At 41.8% G+C, this 26,146-nt stretch overlaps 2 protein-coding genes across 2 annotated transcripts in view; both read right to left on the bottom strand.

Moving 5' to 3' along the window:
* JhI-21 (Juvenile hormone Inducible-21) overlaps positions 1-21,561 on the bottom strand; it is a 55,520-nt gene extending 33,959 nt beyond the window's left edge. Inside the window, exons 1-4 of the mRNA XM_019042715.2 lie at positions 21,322-21,561; positions 17,207-17,516; positions 13,788-13,913; positions 5,794-5,935 (exon numbers count right to left, since the gene is read on the bottom strand). Of these exons, the coding sequence (XP_018898260.2) occupies positions 5,794-5,935; positions 13,788-13,913; positions 17,207-17,516; positions 21,322-21,486 (743 nt within the window). The 5' untranslated portion in view covers positions 21,487-21,561. The remainder of the gene's footprint in view (positions 1-5,793; positions 5,936-13,787; positions 13,914-17,206; positions 17,517-21,321) is intronic.
* HemK2 (HemK methyltransferase 2) overlaps positions 1-26,146 on the bottom strand; it is a gene marked incomplete in the record, with an annotated part of 278,137 nt that overhangs the window by 81,409 nt on the left and 170,582 nt on the right.

The raw sequence follows: 26,146 nt of genomic DNA, 5'->3' as shown, positions 1-26,146 counted from the left end.
GAGATTTGCGACGAAATCTACGTAATTCTTTTATTTCGGCTATCGATATTCCTCTCTATGAATGAACCACTTGACAAGTTTAGAATTTAGATATCAGTAGAAAATGTTTCCTCATCAAAACAGTATGCAAAATAAGTTGAATGGTTTGAAGATTATTTTATAATTAAACTTATAGGTGAGAGGCTCGCATTAATGGTGTACTCATTTCGCCGAAGGCAAATGCACTTTTTTCCCATGTGACAATCGATCAATTCGTAAAGAGCGTTGCTCGTTGTTACCACAAGATAACGCTACGTCCGTGATGAAAAAGGTTTTCATAATGATTGTGAAAAGCGAGAATCTATCGATCTCTGTTCCTCTGAGTCTCCTTGGAATCTGGGCGGTAACTATTCAAACACGGGTGTCGTGTTGGGTGGCATCCTACCTAATTTGAAGGCGTTTTCAGACACGCACTGGAAAATAAGTACTTGCGTGGGTGGAGTTTTTTAAGAAATGTTACAAATTTTCTTTTCTGTAACAAATGTGTAACAACGTATCGAAAAAAGCGTCAGAGTGAGTAAGTATAAAAGTCTTGCTAATATAAAAACATTTGTAAATGCCAAACATTTGTAAATGCCAAACGGTGACGTGAAATAAACGCGGACGTCCAGTTGAAATCACTTACACTTCTAATAGCACCTGCAGACCATCATTACCGGAATGAAAATAATGTTAGCGAGGTTATGGTTGATAAGGAAGAGAGGAGTTAATGGTCTGCAGCTCAATTCGTTCAATTTTGATCTAAATAGCGTCTTGTGACAGTCAATCAGATAAAATGGATGTCTCGCAAGCAGACTAGTCGGTTTTTCGATCACTATAATCACGACTTCAAAAGTTGAGATTGCTGGAATCGATTAGAATTTCATAAACTTCAGCGAGCGCGAATGAAGGCTGGTGTGGGTCTAATTTATTCATTTCAACAGAGTTTGCTTTGAATGAAAATAAATGAATTTCTAAAAGTACGTAATAAATGAAAGTCAAAACGTCTCCAAGTTCAAAGGATGAAACATTAATTCTACATTGACGTCTCAACTTTGAAGGTAATGAAACGGAAATTCAAATTGAGGAGAAATTATCACGTAAAAATAGTAAAAACAAATACGAATTTGAGGTTTATGATTTGATTTTTCACAAAATTTTAATTCCTCTCCATTCACAGTGAATGGTCAATATCCATTTAATAGCTTCTCATTAGCTCCTTCCAATGAGAAGACACCCTTGGATACACTCGATACTCGAGGCCAAAACTTTTTCATGGCAGGGGGTTACCTTAAAGTCGACAATTAGGCACTCAAATAGTGAATAAAGATAAACCAAATTCAATGACCTTGTTGGGGGGAAGGGGGGATTTCAGGACATTGAAGGGGGAGGAGGGTTGCAATTGCCATCATCCTGTATTTCACAATCGATCATTTCAAGGATTATTTTACTGAAGTTTGATGAATTTTAAGACACTCTTGAGAGATTTGAAAGTTTTTCTCACCACCCCCTCCCCCCCCCCCATTTGCATCAATTTTTTCTCTTCCAGATTGTGCCCCTTCTCAAAGAAAATTTTGCTCCAGACTTCGCCTGTTTTGCCCCCTTTTGCGCTCCCCCCTCCTCTCCATGTACAGCCGAAATAACGTTCCTGACGTTTACGCCCTAAATTCAGTGGCGAGGCGTGAATGATCGATCATCGATATTTCCCTATTTGAAGCTATGCTAAAGAATCGATTTTTAAGGTGTTCGTTGCGTACACTCCGTATATCGATCCTTTTCTATAGGTTTAAATGACAGATAACTCGATATATCGCAAAGCACGCCAAGCCACTGCCAAAGTTGATGAAAGTCTCTTCGGTGACGTGGACGAAGAACCAGACAGAATGAGGATCAGTGCGGCGCCAGCCGATTAGAGAGCACTTAGAAGCACTCGTGGACGGCGGCGTGGAAAGGGACGATTTTTTATCCTTTTTTAAGTTCGGCGTTCCACACGACCTGTGGCGGCGGCGAGGTGCTTTGTCATGACAACGGCACGGGTCCGCCGATCCCTCCTGAATCCCTTGGCGTCGTTCGACTGTCGAATGCTGACATCAGTGCTGCCTCCGCGCTCAGCTCTGATTGAGGGCCAATCACTATCCTCTCTTCTCAGGTGGTGACGTCTCCTTCGAGGGTGCTTTTTACCAGGGTGTCTAGTTTTTCCTTCATTTTGGGAAATCCTGATTTTTCCTAATTTTTGACTGCTAAATCCTAATTTGACAATTTTTCTGATCAAATCCTGAGTTTTTGCGGAGAAAAATTAAAATTTCTGCATAAGCGTATGCATGCGAAAACATAAAAAAATCCGATCGGACAGCCGACTTTCTCAAGTCCTGATTTTACGACCGATTTTTCCTCAAATCCTGATTAAATCGGGATTAAATCCTGATTGACCTCAAATCCTGATAGAATCGGGAAAATCGGGAAAATCCCGATGCTAGACACCCTGCTTACCCTCGGAACACGGTCACGAGGGAAGCTGTGAGTTGAAAAAACTCGTTATACGAGTCCTCAATTAGCAGACCCGGTGGCATATGTTGTAGAAAATTACGATGGGGATCTTTTATAATCGCAACTTGCAACTGATGAGGGATGCAAATTGTTCTCGACCGCGTGGTGACCGATTTGTAGATTTGCCCTAAAAATTGTGGAGGCTGAGAATTTTTTTTTTCATTTTTTTTATTTATTTTATATAGTTTTCAGCTTTTAAACTCTTCTGGAATAATGCGGCTTGGGCGCACATTCTAAAATTAACAAAAAAGTCAACACAATTTTGACCAGCGCGTCGTGTTAATCTTTTTGCAAAACCCTAGCGCGTTAAAGGAAATTTCGGAGGCCTCCTGGAAAATTGCGAAGGCCTAGAACAATTTGAACCCCTACGACTAATGTCATGATACATGTATATTGCGTGCAACTCTACTTCAAGGAATTACAGTTGAAGTACGCTCAGTAATCAGGGAAGTAATCAGGCGCTATGGTGTTTCAGGTTCATCCACATAAGTCACTATCTGCATATGGTCCAGTTACACGATCAAGTTGAGCCATCAAATTGAAGCTCTGATTGGTGGAAAAAGACCTGAGGTGAGGATGCGACCAATGAGAGGCCCAATTTGATGGCTCAATTTGATCGTGTAACTGGACCTATAGGAAGAGTTTTGGCGCATATCAACGATTCCGAAAAAAATCAAGCGAAAAGAAAACATTGATACGAGCCCATGGTGGAATTCCTTGACAAAATCACTTTTTCCATGAAACTTCTCCATTTGGGGGATTTGGTGGACAAGGCGCAGAAGTGCAGGTTTTGAAAAAAAATGAGATATTAATTATTTCAAGTAAAACTAGTCTTAATGCATATTCTGTGAAAAATTCACTCCTAAATTCCAATTTCGAAGCATCAAAAAGTCAGTTTGAACATTCATTCCGCCGTAAGGATCCATGTAATTTCGAAACTTCAAACGCGTATTTCGCGAAATAGCAAAAACTGCACTTATGCGCCTTGTCCTCCAAGCTCCTCATTTGTGCTATGATATTTTCCTCTGGTTCACCCCTGGTTCCTCACCACTTTGGAGATTCTGATTTCGTCGCGCGCAGAGAATCATGCGCATACTTCCAGAAATGTTCGAATCTTAGGAAACATGCCAATTACATTGAGCTTTTTTGGATTCAAAATGTCTTGGCGTGGCGTTTTGACCAACTGCGCAGCTGAAGCCGGCGTATTGAACAGGTCAAACCAGAGTGGAGAGTTGAGAACAAAAGACGTGATGAACCCATTTTGGAAAGCGATGTGACACAGCGTGGTGTTAATAATTGAATTACGCTATGGTTAGACGGGCTCCAAGAATCAAACTTTGCGTTCATCAACTGATATCGGGCAAAACCACGAGGAAACTAGTTCAAACAATTTTGCATTCGATCTAGTTACTTAAAGCAAATGCCCCAGAATCAAATTAATTTCAGCATTCTGGCATTTTACTTCTTGCTCATTATGAAGAGTAAATGGTTATTCGAGATCAAGAGACGGAACAATCATTATCCTTCTTTTCCTTTAAACAAAGTAAAACTTTCACTTCTCAAATGGCTTTCAAGTCGCATTTTCTCGAGTTTCAAAAAGGAGGAAACGAAACCCAAGCATGCTCGTCCTTAAATATATAATTTTTAAACGCAAAATATATATTTTTTAAACGTGAAATATATATTCTTTAAACGTAAAATATATATTTTTAAACGTAAAATAAATACGTTTTAAATGTGAAATATACATATATTTTAAACGTGAAGTGTGCGATGGAGATTTCAAGTCTGGACCTGACATGATGGGAGAGGGAGACATTCTTTACATGGAACTATCTGATTACAATTTTAAAGTTTCACTGAAGAAATAAAAGATTTATTTTCCTTAACTTAAAACAACTTATGATCCAGGAAAAACCAGAAAAACAAAAAAATCATTGAAAAAACCGGGACATTACGACAAACAGATTCATTTCCAATCGGCAAAAAATGAAAAGTCTTGATTTCCCAACGACAGTGATCGACGACTTATTTTTCTGGTTTTTTCCATCCATTTCATTTTCTTTTTTGGCCGGTTGAAAATGAAGTTTTCATAGAATCTAATGCCCTGGTTCTTTTAGGATATTTCTTTGTTTTACAGCCTTTCTTTCGGTTTAAGTACTTTTATAGGTACGCGTATTTCGGGCTAATTAAATCGTTTTCCATGACGTACTTTCTCAAGCTGTAGATATCTTTCCCATTTGAACTAAGACGGGGAAGAGTTTACTCACTTTGAAGGAGCCACTTAATGCGGCTATGCATGCACGTTAATTTTGACACGAGGCAGCTCGAACTGAAATTAACTTCAATTGAACAGCGGGCTCCTGTCACACGTGACACGCACTATACGTTTAACCGTGCACCGGGCTCTGTTTGGAGTTAAGTTCATCAGGAGTAATGCACGACATTACTTAGTTCCAGTTCAACGCCCCGGGTTAAATCGCAGTGATTTATGTCGATGCCATAAAATACCATACGCTCGCGTGCAGTACCGAAAAATATCTCTTTGATAGACACTAATAAAAAACTATTACAGGGTGTTTAGTTTTTTTTTTTTCATTGTGGGAAGTTATGACGAAATCCTGATTTTTCCTGAGTTTTGATGTCAAATCCTGATTTCATAATTTATCCAAATCCTGATCAAATCTTGACTTCGCACGCAAGGCGAATGTAACTTCACAAAAATACCTCGATTAAAGAATCCGATCGAACGGCCGAATTCTCTCAAGATTTTACGACCGATTTTTCCTCAAATATTGATGAAAATCGGGATTAAATCCTGATTGACCTCAAATCCTGATAGAATCGGGACGCCAGCACGTCTGATGCTAGACACCCTGTTGGAGCGTTTTGGGTTCTAACGTGTTTTTTTTTCAACCCCTGAATCGCGAAACTTCAGCACTATACTAGGGTGCCTAACAGGAAGAGCAAAAAGGGCGAATCGCCCTTGCATTGGGGGGCAGATTTTACACAGGATCAGTTTTGGTGGATTTAGGGTATTTTACGGAATTTCGAAAGTTTCGCAGCCCCCTCAATTCCTTTCTATCGAAAAAAGGGGTTTTTTTTGGCAGCGGAGAATCAATCTGACTTTTTGTGCGACGCACTCTCGGAAATATATTTCCCCCGGAGACTACGAAAGAGACGTGCAGGAATAATTTCAGTGCATGACTGACTTTAGTGCTGACTTACTTGAAAGGATCTTGTAGCTCGTCCACGACGAAATTAAGATAGTTCCATCCGCCAAACGCGAAGAGACCCGAGTAAAAGGCGAGTGCGATGTTGGCTGGGTTGTAATCCCCGTCGAAGGCATGATCGAAGTTTTCCGTGTTACCTGAAAAAATAATTCACATGACTGGTCAATTTTCGGAGAATATTTTTAGAAATCAGATGAAAAAGACACTTAATTGGACATAATTTATCAGAAAGGAACCAACCCACATTTTCGAAAAAATTGAGTTAAGAATGTTTTTGAGATCCACTGATGGTTTTTTTCTCCTGCCAAAATATGAAAGTCAAAAAAAGAAATTACTTTGTGAAAAGATGGGTTCACATTTATTTTCTACATTGAGCCTTATGCAGGAATAGAACTTCAAACCTCTTTTTCTCACTTTCAACTTAATATGCGTTGGTTCGCTCTAAGTACCTATGAAGTGTCACTCAAATTCGGGCGAAAAGTCAAAAAATCAGGCTCGATTAAGTAGGTATCTCTTATTATCTTCGCCTGGTTTCTCACGTAGCTCTTAAAGCACCGCCACAAGTAAAATAAACGGGAACAAACACAAAATGGAAATAAAGTAAGGGAAAGGACACGCGTCGATGACGGCGCAGAGGTACAACTATTCGAGCTTCATGGATGTCCGTGTTGCATCTGCAAAATTGAAGGCGCGATGGCGCAAGGCGTGAACTTGCAATGCCTAGCGCTATGCTGCCGATGAGGATTCACTCAGATTCAGGAGAAAATTATGAAACTAGACCCGATTGCTATTCTTTATTCTATTATTTATTATATTTAAAGACAGTGTCAATCTGGGTGGATCGAACATTATTGGGGTGCTGATACGTTTTTGGGACCCCCCTCTAACTAACCTAAAGCCTTGCTTTATGTGGATTTTTCAAGTTTTGGGGGCCCCGACGGAAACCTGACGGGGCCCTCCGGACCAGCCGCCAGAGTTTTATGAAAGACAGGAGGTTCACTATAACAGGCTGGCCAAAAATCAGTACTTATACAGTACTTTTTCAGTACATTCCCAAGAAATTTAGTACCTCCTCAACAGAAAAATTCAGTACTTTTTCAATACCTTCGAATGACAAAATTCGAAAAATTTCAAAAATTTAAATTCTCCGCTCAAACTGCGACAAAAATGAAAAAAAAATCCGGACTTTCTTGCAAAATTTCCGCACTTTTTCAGTACTTCCGGACCGCCCTTGAAAAATCAGTACTATTTTCGGACTTGTATACACCCTGAAAATACCCTAACACCCCTGGCCTTAGCAAAAACTTTGGCCACGTAAACGAAAATTCATTCTAAAGACCGGAAACTTTGGTTTTATACACCAAAGAGGTATAATCCATGTGAATCGAATTTTTTTTCTCAATGAGTTTCCTGTTTCTCTGGGCATTATTCCGGCATAAAAGCTGGTGACTTGCATGTCACTCTGTCAATATACGGTGCGCGACTGCGCGAGCTCTACGTACGATCCGCTGTTACAGTTACATTCGCGATGAGTTACGCGTAACAGCGCATTAGTGACGTCACAACAGTCATTATCGTCATTGCATCCCACTACCGGAGGTTGAAGTTGATCCAAGAGTGATTAATTGTTTGCTCCAATTTGGTTTGATGGGTTTCGGAGGCGGCACGCTCAAGCCAAAGAGAAAGAATATACCGACTTCAATCGCGTCGATATGTCTACTAAAACTCTTCACATCGCTCAAAATGTAACTTTCTATCCAACACACCGTCACACAAATGCCCGTAAACGCTTCAATAGTGAGCTATGCGCTGTGCTTTCTCACAGACCTTGCAGTAAAAATTGCCTACTCAGCAAGGAGCTTCAAAAATCTGAAACTTTTCCAAATCTCTGTTGTGTCGAAATAACGCGTTCCCGGAAAATTTTGAATTTTTGAGAAAACCTAACCGCACTTGATTTTTCCCGCTCTTTCACATGCTGCAATCCGTTTTTCAAAATACCATCTATCAAACAATTTATCGCAGTTTTCAAATGCGGGATCGCTCGTCCGAAGACGTGCGTCCTTGAAAACACAAAATACGAACAGTAAATGAAAAATACTCCCTTGGCCAAAGTTTCAGCTTCTTATGACAAAATAACGAGGAGTTACGTCTAATCAATGCGAAGAAAATAAATGGCAACTTCGGAGGCGGACACTCGGACAGCTCACTTATGAAGCGTTTCCGGGCATATGTGTGCGGGAAAAAAATCATATTTTGAGCCGAAAAATCGATCCTGACAGTCAAGTACGTTAACTTCCGGACACGCTGTGTAGGGAAAGTGGATACGGCGGTACGGATATGATGGTAATTTTCAGGTTAGGCTATGGAGCTTTTAGGCAGAGACAAGAGACCCTCCACTCGTATCTCTGATATTGTGAAAGCTTTTACTTGCGACTTCAGCATTCTACTGTTGACTTACCTGCATGGTTGATGTTTAACAAAGTGTTGGCAGTTTCGTTTTGCAAACAAGTCGAAAATGGCCAAAGTTTGTGAAACTTGTTTCGCTCATGACGTCACCCGGAGCTCATCATCGACCATGTAGATAGGTCAACACCCGAAATTAGGGTGATGACTGATGCTCCCTAATAATTGCCCATAAGGAACTGTTGAACCCCCGAAAGTAAAATCTTCCACCTGTCGCTAAGAGGCCAGTGGAGGGTCTCTTGTCTCTGCTTTAAGGGCCTGAAAAGGCAGCCAACCTATGAATTCAAATCATTCAGAGTGGAAAATCGATCCTGAAAGTTAAGTACGTTAACTTCCAGAAGCTCGTATAGGTACTCTATTCCTACGAAAACCGACTGCGATCTGGCAAGGATGCGAGTGAGCTACTTTGCGTGGAGTTGCGGGTGTCCGATTACGAAAAGCACACGGGGAGCTCGTTCGTCAATTTGTAAGTACGTTCGTCGGGGGGGGGGGGGGGGGGGGGGTTGTGACGGTCGTGAGTGCGGTAGGACCACTCATCAACAACTTGTCTCCTGTCGCGGCCGGAATCTAGGGCCGCTTTTCTGGCTTCTCTCCCTTCGCTTTCTTCGTGGGCCGTGCGTCCGGCCGATAAGCAAACGGGTCTGCCGACCCGTGACCAGAAGGAGCCGACCTGGGAATCCGCACGTTGCTATTCTGCCGTGCTAAGGAAAAACGGCGTATGAGCCTTCAGACGCTGCCAAGTTTCCTCTGATAAAACCCGAATTTCCTGGGAAAATCGTGAATATTTTTAACCGAAATTTCCAGGCTACGTTGTACGCAATTTAATCTAAAATATCTGAAAATTTCAAAGAAAAATGTGCATGATTTTCATCAAAAATACATGTTTTATCAAGGGAAATTTGACAACTCTCGAATGATCATACGGCGTTCTTCCTCTGCACGGCAGTATTGAGACAAGCCGCCCATTCGTACGTATGCAAATCGAGATTCCTAAGCTCCAGCGTAGCGTAGCATGCGGGTAAAACTTCATAGGAAGAGCTAAAAGGGCACAGACTGAAGCAAACGCCCAAGAGCCTCAAGTTCAAGCCAAAACTGCGGTCTGATTTTTGAAACTGATATACGAAGCTATAGACAAAGAAAACATAAGAAGTATGGAGCAATCCTGTTGTTCGAAATGGGTGGTTCTTATGGACTAAGGGAGAAAATGATGGACTAACTTTAGGGTCTCGCGTGGGTTCCCGTTAGTTAGTCTAGTAACTACCTTTTTTGTCCATTGCAACCACCCGCTTCAACCAATAGGATCCCTCTATATCCTTCTGTCATCTTCGTCTATAGTTTCGTCTGCCAATATCAACGATCAGCACGCTGGTCACATGCGACTACCGGGACTTTTCCCGGTGGGCCGGCCCCGATAGGAATAAAGAGAGAAAAAACAGGGTAAGAGAGAAAAAGAGAAGGGTAGAGAAGGAAAAGAGTTGAAAATGTAGGTTCTGGGGGTAAACACCTTTAAAAATTTCGGGGAGGGCCGTGTTTTCTGCGAAAAGGGCTGGATTCTCGGAACATGACTTCTCAAATTTCGAGACCTTAAATTTTTCTTTTTCCATCCTCAAATGCCACTGTCGTGCTATGGAAGAGCGCCGTATGAACTTTTAGACGTTGCCAAATTTCCTGCGATAAAAACCGAATTTATCGGGAAAATTGTCAACATTTTTCTTTAAAATTTTCAGATAATTTTGCTCGTAATTCAATTTAAAATATCTGAAAATTTCAAGGAGAAATAAGGGTGGCTTTCCTTAAAAATACGTGTTTTAAACGGAGAAATCTGGCAACTCCCGAAAGTTCATACGGCGTTTTTCCTTAGCAGGACAGAATTAAAGTTATGAGCGGTTTTAGAATTAGCGATTCAAGCGCAGCGAAACTGCACCATCATCGAACAGCAAGATTCACGATTCGCGGATGGCCGCTTCCACCGGCAACGTTCGGATTCTTGAGACAATCAGTCAATCGGACATGGTTAATTAATCAAGGTCGGTGCCGAGAAAATAATTACACCGACTACCCAGGTAGGTAGCCAGACTCCGGCCGGCTCATTCACCTCGCACCGCGCGTTTGCGTGGCTCGCATCGGAGGCTCAATCCGTGCGCGTATATGAATCCTCCTCAACGCAGAACTTTCACCCTTGTTAAGATTCCTGCGGGAGTAAGCCTAGGATAGTTCTGCAGTGCTAAGGAAAAACACCGTATGAGTCTTGAGACGTTGCCAAGTGTCCTTCGATATGAACCGAATTTACTGGTAAAATTTTGATTATTTTTTTCCAAAATGTTCAGACAATTTTGAACGAAATTTAATCTAAAATTTTTGGAAATTTCAGGGAAAAATACGCATGAATGTCGTCAAAAATACATGTTATATCAGGGGAAATTTGGCAACTCTCGAATGTTCATACAGCGTTCTTCCTTGGCACGGCGGAGTTGAGGCATTTCTCGAGAAAAGGGCGTAGGAATGGGGTAACTCTTTTTGCGAGGAACGCACAAGCTGAATTTTTACGATCCATGCTATCGATCCAGAAATTGATAGTTTGTACTTAATTGGAGGTAAACCCAGAGCATAAAAAGATATCGAACTTTGAAAAAATTCTGCGGCAAAATCGTTCTCCCCGGAAAGAAAGAGGGCACGCTTGACACTTCTTATAACGATTACATGCTAGATACTTTAAAATTTGGATGGTGATGGTCAAGGGCAACAGTAGTAGTGTAATAGTATAATAGTATGTCTTCAATTCGTCAAGAAAAAATAGATAGGAGCTCTAAAGATACGGAGTTTTGACACTTCAAATGAGTTTTCTTTTCCATTTTTCTTTTTTTAATTCAAGTTTCGGTTTTCTTCATGACAACCCCCCGTCGAAAAATGTTTTAATTGGCAATTTAACCATCTTCTCCTGAGTGAAAACTCGGTTCCATCTGAAATCAACTTCAAATAAGCTCAAGAAAAAGCTCTCCGGTTGAATTTGCAAGAATGGTACAGAATATGGTAAACTATTATGATCGGAGGGCCAACCTTTACACACATTGGTCGGATTTTCCAAAGGAGCTACTTAAGGGTCTAACTTCAGCTGCTCCCTGATAAAAATTGGCAGTAGAATCTGTGTTCTAAAATACCATAGACCAACGGCCGGCTGTAAGATTTCCAATAGCTTCTATAGCCGGCTACACAATTTCTTATAGCCTTTTATAGCCGATGGCGATTAAGCAACTCACAGCCAGGCGATAAATTTTATGCTAAACGTCACCAATTACAGATGCTAGGACTTATGGTGAGATTTTGGACCACTGCTCTCTACTTGGGCCGTAGTATCTTAATTTATTTTGCGAGGAAAGCTCCGTACTTTTGATGGACGCTTGCCATTCCAAATATATTAGAGCGCCTTCAGTTTCGTATGATACTGTGAAATACCTCTGGTGTGAAATAGTTGCTTCAAGCGCCGTGGCACGCTGCGATGCGGCAGGCGGGCAGCCAGCGCGAAACGCGCATTGGCGCCTACAAACCTAACGGGGATACTTCACGCGTTGCGCAATGCGTGAAGTATCCCTGTTTGGTTTGTAGGCGCCAGTGCGTCGCCGCTCCGCTTTGTGTTAGGCTCTAATATTTAATCTGGCGGAGTCAGCGTTATTCAACTCATGATTTTGAAATGTTTGCACATCCTGTATGGATTATTCTCGTTTAAATTCATGGAAAAAAATATGTATTAAAGGAAAATATAACGTGTGTTTTTGTAAATATTAAGGTGGTTCCGTATGAAACTTAATGATTTCCAAAGCACACGAATTTCTACACGATTTCTCATAGCCTTTTATAATCGATGGCGAGAAAGCAACAGCCAGGCGATGAAGTGTAAAGCCCGGCTATAGGAACTATAGCCCGGCTGCATAATTTTTTATCGCTTCGTATAGCCCGGCCGTATGATTTTCTCCGCATTCTACACCAGCTATATGATTTTCTGTAGCCTTCTTTGGCCGGCTATAAGAATTCCTATGGTATTTTGAAACACAGCTCTTATCGCCAATTTTTACCAGGGCTGAAACGTGAACAAAGTTGCTACCCTGTGTGAAGTTGCTAAGCGTCAACCGAGAGTTATATACCTGGGCTCTGCTCCGTCCATGCATGGAGAATTCGACTAAAAACGGGAGCGGACTCACATTTACAGGGTGACAGTGTACTTGAATTTTAGAATTTCCGTACTTTTTAACTACGATGGGAATGAGACTTCTTAGAAGACGCTTGATACATCTATTACGAATATTAATCTCTGCCGTTAAAGCACACTTAGATGCGATTGGAGCGACTTTACAATTTTAATCCTAACTTCTCAACGTTAAATGAAAATTTGCCGATTTTTGAAGAAATTCATCACCCTGTAGTAATAATCTTGCGTGGGACCACTGCATTCCAGCTTCTAGCGTAAATGCTTTTTAGGCACTCGGGAGTTAATTTTAGACAAAACTAGTGACGAAACATGGAATTTTAAGAAAAATTTTAAGAAGCCAAGGATTTGAATCGAAAATATCTGACTCTTACGACATTTTCAATCATAAAGACCCACATTAATGAACAGATGACCGCGTGAACTTGCAACGCGAACCAAAAAACCATGTGCTGATTTGAGAATAACTGTCCGTATCTGAAGATGCAACTATATGAACGCGTGGGAGCTGCTTTTGCCTAACCGGTCGAAAGAAGGCGAACAACGCTCTACGACACGACTCGGGCCATGGTTTCAAAAGTTTTGCGTCCTATTGTAGTCCGCTTTTATTTGAACGATTCGTCAAATATATATCTTGAAAAGAAGATAGTATGCAGATTCTGCGGGAATGATTATGGTTTTTTGCTACATCGCAAATCTGCGGAAACTTTGTTGATTCCATTCAAAGCATTGACGGTGGCAGTTCCATTCTGATTAGCCAAAAAAGATGTTACTTCTCCAACGATCAGAAGCCTCCAAAATCATGTCACGTGACTGACAATCAAACACATTTACGCTGGATTTACATCAAAACTCCGAATACAAAGAAACGCTGAAAAAGAACTTTGGAATCCCTCACTGTAAAAGGCACAGCAGACAGTCATTATTCGTAACGATGCCGCATTGAGTATGGAATCCACTCGTAAATGACATCCAATCTGGAGGTAGACTCGCAGAAATGCACTCGAAAAACTTAATTCTGCCACTTAAGAAACCATCTTACCAGAACTTAGTGGCACAATTACTCGACCCGCATGCGTCAATACCAGTGGATTGATTTTTTAAGAGTTATGTCAATTGCGCGTACATGTAAATCTATTCTTGGAACTGTCTAAAAGTTGTTAAGAAGTAAAAATGTATTTATTTCGACTGAAATATTTTTTAAAAAATTATCCGTGATAAAGATCATACTTAGGGTGAATTAAACCATAAACCACCAAACCTTAGAAAAAATTGGACACCATTAAAGCTTTTACAAAATCAATCGGTTCCAGAGAACGACTTACCGAGCAGGATGTGACCAACGCCGAAGAAAACGATGGCAGCCAGGGCGAAGAGTTTCGCTGTGGTGAAGACGCTTTGAACTTGCATGGACCATCGCACGCTAAGACAGTTGATGGAGGTCAGGAGGCCTGAACAGACAGAATCAGACAAAAGGAGATGTGAGAACTCCTTATCGAGTATATTTGGTTGGACAGCTGATTGATTCTCACTATGGGTCCATACGTACAACGTAATTCACGAGGATAGTGGGGATCTAAGTTTGCATTGATGGGGAGAGGGGGTACGTTGAAGGAACGAAAATGTGCGTTACGTAAAACTTAGACACCTTTTCCGTGCCCATTAAAAAAAAAAAAAAAAAAAAAAAAAAAAAAAAAAATTAAAAATATTTCCACGACCACGACCAACAGGTTATTTTGTATCAAAATAACTGCCACGTCAAAGTTTTCTTCGCTTTCATTTCACAAATTTTATTAAAAAAAAAAAGTATGCCTTCAGATGTTTTGTCATTATGCACGTCTATAGGTTGAGGTTAGATTGAGTAAAGAAGAGGCGTCCTTAAAGAAAAGGCGCACTGAAAGAGGCTCCGGCCGTGGAAGCCGTACTTTCGGGCTATAGACATACCGTCCGCGTTTCGGGCTCAGAGGCCGAAAGTTCCGGGCGTAGTACCCGGAGTAATTGAAGCTATACGGCTCCAGCACCCGAAACGGACGGTACGTCTACATGACCCGAAACGTTTTTTCAATGCAAAAATTTGCAGCTTCCTCCGCTGTTATACCTACATGAAAAGGACTTTAACACTACGATACCTCTTAACGCAAAGAGGCAACTTGATTATTCTCTTTAGAAGAGATGTCCTGACTGCGGGAATCTATAAAAAAATTATTATGCAGAATTCCGATCCGGGGAAGCTTAAAAGTTTTTGGTCTCAACTACAATCATTCCCACGGCATCAAACCGCCAACCCTCCCCCTCCCCCTATCCCCCAACGTTTCCTCCATAACATTACGATGGAGCATCGATTCCGTTTCCAGCACTGAGTTGAATAAACGAAAGAAGGCTGTACGTCTTTAATCTGACATGATCTTCGGGAGTGAAGTCATCTTATACGGTTGGGGGCTCTTGCTAAATGTAGATGTAGATGACCTTCCCTTCCTGACCGCAGCGCTCTGTTTTTAAGTACTACAATCATATTGTGCGGGAAGAACGCTTGCTCGTTCAAAATTTTATCGAGGTCGTTTGACTCCGTGAAGAGCCAATCACGTTCGGGCACTAGCTTGCGTCACATTCCCGATTCTCCTCCATATCCAATCACAATCGAGTGCTGGTTGACGTTCGAGCAGTCTCGTCCTATCGAAACACGATAACTGTAGGTGCCCTTCTACTTACACCGAGCGTTCAAACTATCAAACAGTGCGTGCGGATAGCGACACCGCACCGCACAGTGGATCGAGTCAATGGGAGAGGTCGGACAAAATCTGGAATCTTTAAACGCTTTTAACTCCGTTTAAACAAAATGTTGAGGTTTTAAAAGTGGCTCCATTGGTTTCCTTAAGAAATTTTCTCCTAGAGACACCTCTTAAAATTTAAAATGTGACGAGACGAACACTAGAATTTTCAGTTTTATTCAAAAATTTCATGTTCGGCGTCTCTAATTGACTCGGTCCACTGTAGAATCCCTTTATACTGAGAGTCAAGACAATGTGAATCCATTTCTGATTGGTTCCCGTGTTTTAGGCCTTCACAGTGTCACAAGCGGGAATAAAGATTACATTTTCACCGATTGCAAAGATTATAATCTGGAATGGACCAGGGAATTACGGGTTCGGCAAGGAACAAACGGAATGAGAGAAGGAATGGAGAAAGGAATTTGAGAATGAGCCGATCAAAGATTACAAAAAACATTCAATTTCTGTAATCTTTATTCCCGTTTGTGACTCCATGAGGGGGTGTTGTCTTGACTCTCAGTATGAAGGGACTCTAGCCCACTGTGCAGCGGGCTGAGACGAGTGGCAGTGGCGCGACCCTGGTTTAGACCTCGAGGAGTGAGAATGGTCATGGTTAGAGCGTCGCTCTCGGGGCGCTCTGCTGCCGCGATAGCCAAGAGAGCAGTAAGTCCACGCTGGGATGAACCTCGAGACGCATAAAAGCGAATGCAAACCATGGCTCATACAATAATTCACTTACGGCTTTCTTCGCTATCACGGCAGTCGGACTTGGGACTTGGGTGGTGTGTGGAGCCGCAAAGCGAACCCGAATGAAGCGTGACACGCCTTACAGGCGGGTAATTAAAGTTTCTATCGGTTCCTCGTACATATATCTTGGAAATTATACGGTACAGCCGTTATGCATTCACTTCGGACTAACCAGCTTTGTTGCGGAAATGTTGGCGAGAAAGAACGTTGTTGGAACTCATACTAACGTTTTTGGATTGTACCAGGGAGTGTTTTTTGCACGCCGCAATCACACGCTGAATGTGATAGCTGTGGCTTGAATGTGGAAGTCATCGGCCCGATGCCTGAATTTTGCGCGTGACGCGCAAAATTCAGCAACGATTCTCAGCAACCATCAGACTAATGTTGAATTTGTCTGAACTATTCGAGTATATTTGATACACATCTGGATGAAAATATAACTCGAATTGGCTAAATTTCAGCCGTTGGGCGATGACTGTTGACTTCCACATTCAGCTACTAAATTCAGCGTGTGATTGCAGCGCACCTGATCTTTGAACGGCTAGCGAAACATTTTTCGGTCGTTATGGTGACTTAACGATTTTTCTCCGACATTTCCAGGTTTTTCCCTGACTTTTTACAACTCCCTGACATTTCCAGGTTTTTAGGGTTGCCACAAAATTTAGAGAATGAAATTCCCTGACACATTTTGGAGAAATTCCCTGACAATTGAAGATCTGACGGATGGTAAGAGGGCATAATTGAAAATAGTTAGAATACAACACTGGGGAAAAAAAAACACATTGGATCTAGAGTTCAGACTCTGAAAAACATCGACAAGAAAAAATACTCTAGATTCAATCGGAGTTTTGCTTAAATCAAGAACCAAGCCTCTTAATTTGAGCGGATTTCCTTTTGATTTAAGCAAAAATCTGATTGAATATAGAGTATTTTTTCTTGTCAATGTTTTCAAGAGTCTAGACTCTAGACCCGATGTGTTTTTTTTTTCCAGTGAAGGCGAAAGTTCTTGTTCAAAATCCCAAACCCATTCTAGAAAGTAAATGGAGGTGATTTAACTTTTCCCCGACATTTTCGTCGTTTCTCCCGACATTTCCCAGTTATCCCTGACGTATTTAACCTTCCCTGACATTTCCCAGTTTTTCAGGTATTCCCTGACTCATATGCAGATGACAAAGAGTTCAGGTCATTCGATGGGTTAATCTTAAGGGATGAAAACGGTGTCAACTTACAAAGGCAGACGGCAGCGAGGATGGTGACGGCCTGCTCCGGGGGCTTGCAGTCCCCTGGGAAGAAGGGTTTGGCGGCGTACTGGGCGAAGGTGATGGCGACGATGGCCTGGGTGGTAGGCCGGATGATGAGGAGGGCCGACCATAGGCGGAGGAAGGCCGGCAGCGGGCCGAACGCCTCCAGGATGTAGGCGTAGTCGCCGCCTGAGCGCGAGATGCAAGTCCCGAGCTCCGCGTAGCACAGGGCCCCGATCGTCGAGAAGATCCCGCATAGCGTCCAGATCACCAGCGACGAACCCACTGACCCGGTATACTGAAACACACGAAACCAAGGAGTAGAACCAAAAATTAGCTTTGGAGAGCCATGTATACACTGGAAGAAAAAAACACATTGGATCTGAAGTCCAGACCCTTGGAAACATTGACAAGAAAAAATACTCTTGATTCAATCGGATTTTTGCTAGAATCAAAACGAAATCCGCTTAAATTAAGAGGCTTAGTTCTTGATTTAAGCTAGATTCTGATTGAATCAAGAGTACTTTTTCTTGTCGATGTTTTTTTGAGCCTGGACTCTAGATCCAATGTGTTTTTTTTTCCAGTGTATGTAGACAAGTTTCATTCAATTTTCAAACGAAGATATAAATGGCTCTGATAACAAGCGATATCTTTGCAAAAAGTGAATGACATTCAGAAGGGACAGACGCTTCATACGCCAGAATCGTTTTGGCCATCTAGTTTCTTCGAGGGGGGATTCAGGCAGTGATCTGCCTTCCCCAAACGCCATGCGTCAAATGCGCCTAAAAATCGGGCCTTAGCGCCTAAAAATTGGAGGGGCTGGGCCATCACGGCGCCTAAAAAATTTGACTGATTGAACTGACATGACACATGTGCTTTTAGAACATCCTATAGCGTTTGGCATTTTATCCACTGCAACTCCGCATTCATGCCTTCCGCAAAAATTTTATTCGCCATGGCCCGTATGCAAAAATTTAATTTGGTTCCTAAAGAATAGTATAAAAAAAAAAAAAAAAAAAAAAAAAAAAAAAAACGCAGGAGCCATCGAAAAAGTGCGCTAAGACACGGTGATTATATCATGAGTATCTTTTTTGAAAATTTGGACCCTGTAAAATATTTTAGTCGGCTTGAAGTTACCACTTGGCAAACAGTGGTTGACGGTAATAGTCAATTTTCATACGTTAATGCGCCTTCAATGACATTGGATACTGTGCAATACTTTCGTGGTGGAATAGTTGCATTGGCACCTACAAACCTAATAGGGATACTCCACTCATTGCGCAATGCATGCAGTATCCCTGTTAGGTTTGTAGGCGCCAATGCAACTATTCCACCACGAAAGTATTGCACGGTATCAAATGTAATTGAAGGCGCACTAACGTATGAAACTTGACTGTTACCGTCATGGTGTCAGGGGGTATTTTTTAACGAGGAACTTGAATCTCAACTCAAATTTTTAAACTTCAAAAATCCAAAATGGCATAAATTGCCAAAAATGTTATCTTGAGACTTTCGAAATCTAGGACGGTTGACTGCCTGACCCAATTGAATGCTCTTTGTCACATATTTGGACGTATTTATTTAGTATTTATAGGTATTTTAAAAGAAATCAGAGACAGGTGGGGAAGAAGGAGTCTGCTCGTTAGTTTAGGGCCGTAAGAATGAATGCCAGTGACGTCAGCGGTGATGACTCAGATGTGCAACGACGAGGAGATCGGTGCTGGTGCACTTTAGCTCATGAACCTTGTCCACGTGTGCTCTCGTGACATGCCCACGACAAATCCCAAATTGTTATTTTTTTAAGAAGAATCACAAATACCGTTATCGAGGGAATTCTTCGAGCCAAATAATGCACAACTCAACATGGATGGCTTACAGGATATTTTTATCAATGGTATTGACAATTCTGCAGATGTGATCCATTATTAAAGAGAGAAGAATTGGACCAAGTTAAGCAGAAAGGAACAAAGCCACATCAGCTATTGCCGAATGTAATGGGGCAATGTAATTTTTTACATGAAAACGGTTGTGCGGATTTGTGAGCAATTCCCGTGAATTTTATGCATAGCACAAAACAAATTCTTGAAAATTTTCAAAGGAATCTGCACCAACAGTCTCTTGTAATTACCCAGTGAAATCTGGCAATACACAGAAAAAAATGGATGGTGCTGACGACAGAACCTTTTGTTCATACGGCTCCCACAGTTTCTTTGTTACACTTACAGAACTTTTCTGTTGTGAGAACAGAACTTCTGTCGTGGGAACAGAGCACTCTGTTCCCACGACCAAAAGTTCTGTAAGTGTAACAAAGAAACTGTGGGAGCCGTATGAACAAAAGGTTCTGTCGTCAGCACCATCCATTTTTTTCTGTGTAGCTCATGTGGCTTGGTTCCTTTTCTGCTTAACGCGGTCCGAGTGTCCAGGCCCATGAGAAGGCTCTGCTTAGGTACGGATGTAAGTAATGCGACTCATCTGTTGCGCGCATAATTCACAGGAACTATCGATTTTCTGTCCGGTGAGCTTGGTGAATTTGTTATTGCATGACTTTATTTGCGAGACAGGTTGTCTCGTGACTCACTCGAAAGTCACAAGCAAGACTCGGGTGAATTTTTCCACCACCAGGCCCCGACTTGGATTATCCAGTCGGGCGGATGATTTTTCGTGTCATTTCTCGCCTCCTCCACCCCCTCTCCTGTCTTCCCTTCACTAACCCACCATTCAGATGACTTGGATGTATCGAAGTAGAGTTGAAAAATTATTTCATTGACCAAATGATCGTAAATCGAACAATCGAGATGATGATAATCGAATCGAATCAATCGGAAGTTTGCCTATTTTCTCACACAAAAATATGCTTTCTGCGCGTGAAGTCACATCAAAATCGCGAAGCGTGAAAGTATTACCAGCCAAGTACTATATTCAATTTAAAAGAGAGTTCCTGAAAGTAAATTGTACGAAAAAACCAAAAGAAAAACTCGTGAACTTCTTCGTTTCATATTTTCGAAAATATTAGCTTTCGAAGTTTCCAGAAATAGAGAATTTGCAAGTGTCTGATATTTGATGAATTTCGTGTTTAAGTGGAAACTACTGAGTGAACTGAACCCGAGGATACCTTTGGTTCATGAATTGAACAATTATTGGAGAAGATATAACGAAATCATCTAATCTGCCAAAATACGTGTGTTTAAATTAGAAATGCCACCAGATGACATCACAAGGCGATGAACTTTCTCACTTTTAAATCTATTGTCATCCTATTTCCCATATCAGACATTTCTTTAAAAAAATACTGTGAAATCGGCTCTTTAAGCACGTTCAGATGAAGCAATAAAAAATGTGCAAGCGAATTCTCCATCGTCCGACTTCTCCTGTTGACTCGGTCTGGCGAGCCGCATGCAAAAGACAGCGCTACCGTGCTAAGGAAGAGCGCCGTATGTACATTCGAGAGTTGCCAAATTTCCTTCGATAAAATGCTTATTTTCAGGGAAATTTAAGATTATTTTTCTTTGAAATTTTCAGGAGCTTTAGGTGAAATTGCAAACAAAGTCATCTGAAAAATTGGGAGAAAAATATTCATAAGTTAACCAGGAAATTTGTGTTATATCAAAGGAAATTTGACAACACCTGAGGGATGAAGGATCATACGGCGTTTTTCCTTAGCACGCACTGAAAAAAAAATTCTCGGCGTTTTTACCAAGGTCCGTTGGTACCTTTACCATCTCACTTTTTTTACCAATTATTGGTAATTTTACCAGGACAGACTGGTAAGCTTACTTAAAAACCGGTATTTTTACAGTTTTTTTCAGGTAAGAATACCACTTTTATTGGTAATCAATTCCCGGTAACTTTGCCATTTTATCTCGGTTATTCTACCACGGTCGATAAAAAATATTGGAATTTTTTACCGGGGTCCAGTAAAATTGCCGAGAAAGTCAATAATTTTACCGAGATTTCTCGGTAAAATTACCAATTCCATTAATGGTTATTTTACCAAGAAAAAACTGGGATCAAATAGAACCCTGAATTCTTGGTAATTTCACCCTTTTCTAACTAAATACACCGAGATTTTTTTTTCAGTGCGGGAGAGTGGGAACGCGACTCACTTGGAAGACGCCGGTGGGGGACACAAAGATGCCGGAGCCGATGATGGTGCCGACGATGAGGGCCACTCCGTTGGGCAGCGTGATCTTCCGCTTCAGCTGGACCTTCTCGTCGTCCACCTCCACGGGCAGCTTCGCCTTCACGTCCGTCGCGTTGCGGGACGTCATCGCGGACTGGCGGGTTGCAGCCGAGTCGGGCGCGGGAAGGCGGGTTGCAGCCGAGTCGGGCGCGGGAAGGCGGGTTGCAGCCGCGTCAGGCGCGAGATGGCGGGTTGCGGCAGAGCCGGGCGCAGCCTCGCTGGACCGCGCGTGTCAAGGCCCCGTCGAGCGAGCAACAGGTGCCGCGGCAGCTGACGTGAGCGAGCGATTTGACGCGCACTCCGCGCGGATTTCGTGGGAAATAAACAACTATCACACGATTTTGTGTTTTTATAGCCGTCAAAGTTGCGAACACACGTTTATGAACTAAATATGGAGCGGAAAGTGGGATGATTTACAACTCGGGGAAAATTGAATAGTTTCAAAAGGGGTCGTGAATGAAGAATCGCTGTAAACTCGCGAAAAAACTTTACAGGTTTGATGGGAAAGTTTCTTCTCAGCAAGAAAGGACGCACGATTGTCTGAATTGTGTCTTTTTTTCTCCTGTTGAGCGGTAATAATTCGTTTCAAAACATCAATTCTGACACGAAGATGGACACTGTTCGTCGAGGTGGGGAAAAATTAAATAAAACCTCCTTGGAGATATTGCAGCTCAGGTTTTCGCGCAGTTTTAAGGTTTTAAGTAGTGCCTAAAAGTTGCTCGTAAAATTGTCAACAAATGGAATGATAAAAAGTAAAACAGAGGGTACTTTTTTCGATACGAGATAACGGTTGCTATCACTGTCGCTTCGCTGTTATGTTAATTATTGTATTTCCATTTCACTCCCCGAAATTTCACTTGTACGCTTCGAGTCACAATAGTTTATTCCGATTGAAGGAGTTAAAAATTGGTGAGAATACCGGAGGCAGGCACTAATTTCGAAACTAAGTTGCTAAAATATGCGAATATGTTCGACCGTAATTTTCAGCTTGGAAGTATCTTTTCATCAGGGATTATAAATCACAATAAACAGCTGAAGTTAGAACAATAACCGAAGCAGATATTTTCTGCTTTGAGGCTGCGTTCGAATCCTCCGATGAAAATATTCGAAGAGCTCGGGAAATTCACGGCGTCAGCAAACTATGGAAACGCTGGCTCAGCGCGAGCTTCGTGCGTTGGAAAAGTCACAATTCGAACAGTGAGGAGATCGACCGGGAAAATCGAGAGATTATTTCGATCAGTTTATGGATGACGCTTTTTCGATGGTATCGAAGATTCTCAGTGGCGCGAAGTTCAAAATCGAGCGTGTATCTTTCACAAACACCAACAGATCAAACACACGGGTTGCCGTTTCAATAGTTTTTCATTGACACACTTTCGGCGGTATCGATAGCAGCTCGTGGCGCGAAATTCAAAATCCAACACAAATTTTTCACGAGCATCGAGTGTTAGACGCTCGAGCCATACTCGGAACGAGACTTTCTATGAGAATTTTATGACACGGCACTTTCGAAGGTATCGAAGACACTCAACGGCGCGAAATTCAAAATCGAACGCGAATCCTTCACAAACGCGAGCTGAATCTAAAGCGCGAGTCGTGCAGCTCAAAATCGAACGCGAATCCTTCACAAACACGATCTGAATCAAAAACGCGAGTCGTGCAACTCAAAATCGAACGCGAATCCTTCACAAACACGAGTCAAACCAAACACGCGAGTCGTGGTGTTTTCGGCCCTATAACGAGGTGTTCTTCATGGTGTTGAAATAGTGGACCAAGTTGCAGTACTGCGTCATCATCTTGGCGGCGAGCACGTCCTCGGCAAAGCTGTCTCGGAATCCTAGCGAGTTCATGAGGGCCACGAATCCTTCCCACCGGGTCGAAACCATTCGCGCGAGTGGAAGAAGCAGACGCCGAAAAAAGAAGCGGATCGAGAGGACGAGTAAACGGAACGCAACGTGGACGGGCGAGACGACGCGACTGCAGGGGGAGACCGAAGCGAACTGAACTGAAGAGAGGTTAGGATTGCACGCGACTCGCAGCGAGCACACGCGGTGCAAACCGGCTCCGATCGATAGCCGGTGATAGGGGTGCGTGGCGCGGCTACCCAACGCGCTGCGATGGTCCGACTAGAAAAAAGAGCTATTTTTGAACTGGACCCTTCGTCTGATGCAATACTGCCGTGCTGAGGGAAAACGCCGAATGAACCTACGGATGTTGCCATGTTTCTTTCAATAAAAAACGAATTTACTTGAAAAATTGTAGATATTTTACATCGAATTTTTCAGACGAATTTGTTTAAGATTTAATCTAAAACATCTGAAATTTTTAAGGAGAAATATGCATACATTACCGCAAACGTAAACATTTTATCGGGGGAAATTTGGCAACTTTCGAATGTTCATACGGCGTTTTTCCTTAGCACAGTATAATACGAGGAGACAGTAAAGGAACGCCGTGTTCGGCGCTTGAAGTGAGGCTGTTGAAATTCTCATTTTCTTGAAAAACGGAGGTGGTGGCGCGGAGAATGGTGTGGCTAAGTGGGGAGGGGCGCATACGGGATCAAAAGCCCCCTCTTCGTGGCTTCAAAATTTCCCCTCGAAAAAGTCTTCATTTCAATGAGAGGCCATCCGTAGAAGACTCCCACAGGCATTTTTCCTGTGGCTTGGAGCACTCAGGCATCGGGCATTCTGCTGCACTGAAAAAAAAAGTTACGGGATATACAGGGTGGCCCAGACCTACCGTACCAGGCCTTTTTTTCGGTTAATTTGGGCCGTACGAAGTCCAGGATCGCGGGATTGAATAGTGAACGACCCCAAGGAATCCGAATTTCATGGTCCTAGTGCCCCCCTGGCGGCCCTTGGGGGGTAAAAGGGGGGGGGGGTCCGTACTTCAAAAGTCAGGGTTTATGCCAAAATTTTGAAATTCTTTCATCGGGATCAGAACGTACACAAATTTTTAACTTAAATCGACACCAAGAAATCCAAAATCGGCCCATCCGTGTCCAAAATACCGACCCCTAAAGGCGGGGGACAGAGCCCCCTTTCAAAAAAATTCAAGTTCGTTAAATTGACGTGGAGACTCGGAAAAAATGTGTAATCATGGGTATTCGACCCCAAGGAATCCAGATGTGAGGGCCCCGTTGTCCTTAGAGAATTTTCTGATGGGAAATAATAGAAGGAAATAATTTCGACAGATTCTAAAATTCGCTCTTTATAACGTATTTAGATGAACTTTATCGATTCGATTTTCGCTTTTGCTCGTGGTAGTCGAGGTATGAGAATGAGATGTGTCATTTGGGCGTCAACGCTTTCATGGATTGCATCACTCGAAAACGCGGGCATCATGGCGTCATTCGTTTTTGCTTGTAAGTCACCGGAATGATTCTCCATTTGGGAGATGATAAGATTAGATTTTTGAGAAACGCTATAGTTCTATGACATTCGTGGTGCGTACTGTACAAAACGTAACAAAGGGAAAATAATAAAACAAGTCTATGAATGAATGCAATTATCGTTAGTTACGTGCTTGTGTACTTCAAATTCGGAAAAGATCTATCTCACTCGGTTGAAAGTTGTTTGATAACATCGAGCGGTTCGGTATAAAAGTTCAATGAACCCATAGATAAGGAGTATTTGAATGAGAGTAACTATGTAACATGATTCCAGATTGAAATTTTGTGAAAGAGAAACGGCGCGAAAATGATGGGAGAATTTAAATACTTCGTGCCATTTCCAAAGGTACAAAAAGTACTTCGGAATATTACTTCTTGAATAGTAGGTCGATTAGCCTCGAAAATTCTTCTTGTTTGAGAATTTCTATAATCCGAAAAAATTTCGATGAACTGAGTTGAGAAGAATCAAAATAATTTCAAAATTCTGTTTTGGTTTGCTATTCCGCTTTTTGCTTTCTTTTTCTTTTTTTTAACAGCTTAAAAAAGCCAAATCAGTCAAGTGTTAGAACGTAAAATATTCTGATATTTTCCTTCTCCTAGAAGGATTTTAGGCATATAAGTATACGTCTCATGAGACACAATTAGTTAAAATTGGAGTAACATCTAGATGAATTAACAAACCAAGGAAATTCAAGGTTCAATGCTGAAATTTTCTCGATTTTCACAGCTGGGGGAGTTCTCCTTTTCAATTTATGTTATCAGATGAGCAAACTTGGTATTCTGTTCACTTTCACTTGAGTTAACGTTTGAATGTACTTAAGAAACAATTTTATCACCCTTGCAATTGAATCGTTGAGAACGAAAATACACCAACACGGTAACTCGAAAATGCTCAATTTTCATTCGAGACAGTTGTTTTTCACGAAGGTCATTGAATTTAGCGCATCTGTTCCAATCTGGACCTTTAAAGTGTCCTTAAGGGCTTGTATTTCAGCACCAAAAATATTTTTCTTAGACTAAGTTCTTCACCCACTGCGCAGTTTTATGTGTGTCATAATTATTTTCATGTTTTTGAGTTGGTGTGCTTTCGATCTCACTGGTTCAATTCTCCAAATTGAGATCCAAGCACTGATTTTTTCGTTCTTCTTTGGCGTGTACTTTGTTTTTGCAAAAATTCATGCAGAATGGTTCTTTCAAAATTTTATTCAGCCAAACAAAACCTTGTTGACCATGCACCTAAATTTAATGATTGGTTGCGGTTTGTGCCTATAGACCATTGAATGCGAGAAAAGTCTTGTCAACTGGGAAGATTGACAGGTGACAGGTATGGAATGCCAGTATGTCATACGTTTTTGTA

The sequence above is a fragment of the Bemisia tabaci genome, chromosome 4 (genome assembly GCF_918797505.1).
Source record: "Bemisia tabaci chromosome 4, PGI_BMITA_v3".
Taxonomy (NCBI): domain Eukaryota; kingdom Metazoa; phylum Arthropoda; class Insecta; order Hemiptera; family Aleyrodidae; genus Bemisia; species Bemisia tabaci.
This window is presented reverse-complemented; position numbering and strand designations above follow the sequence as displayed.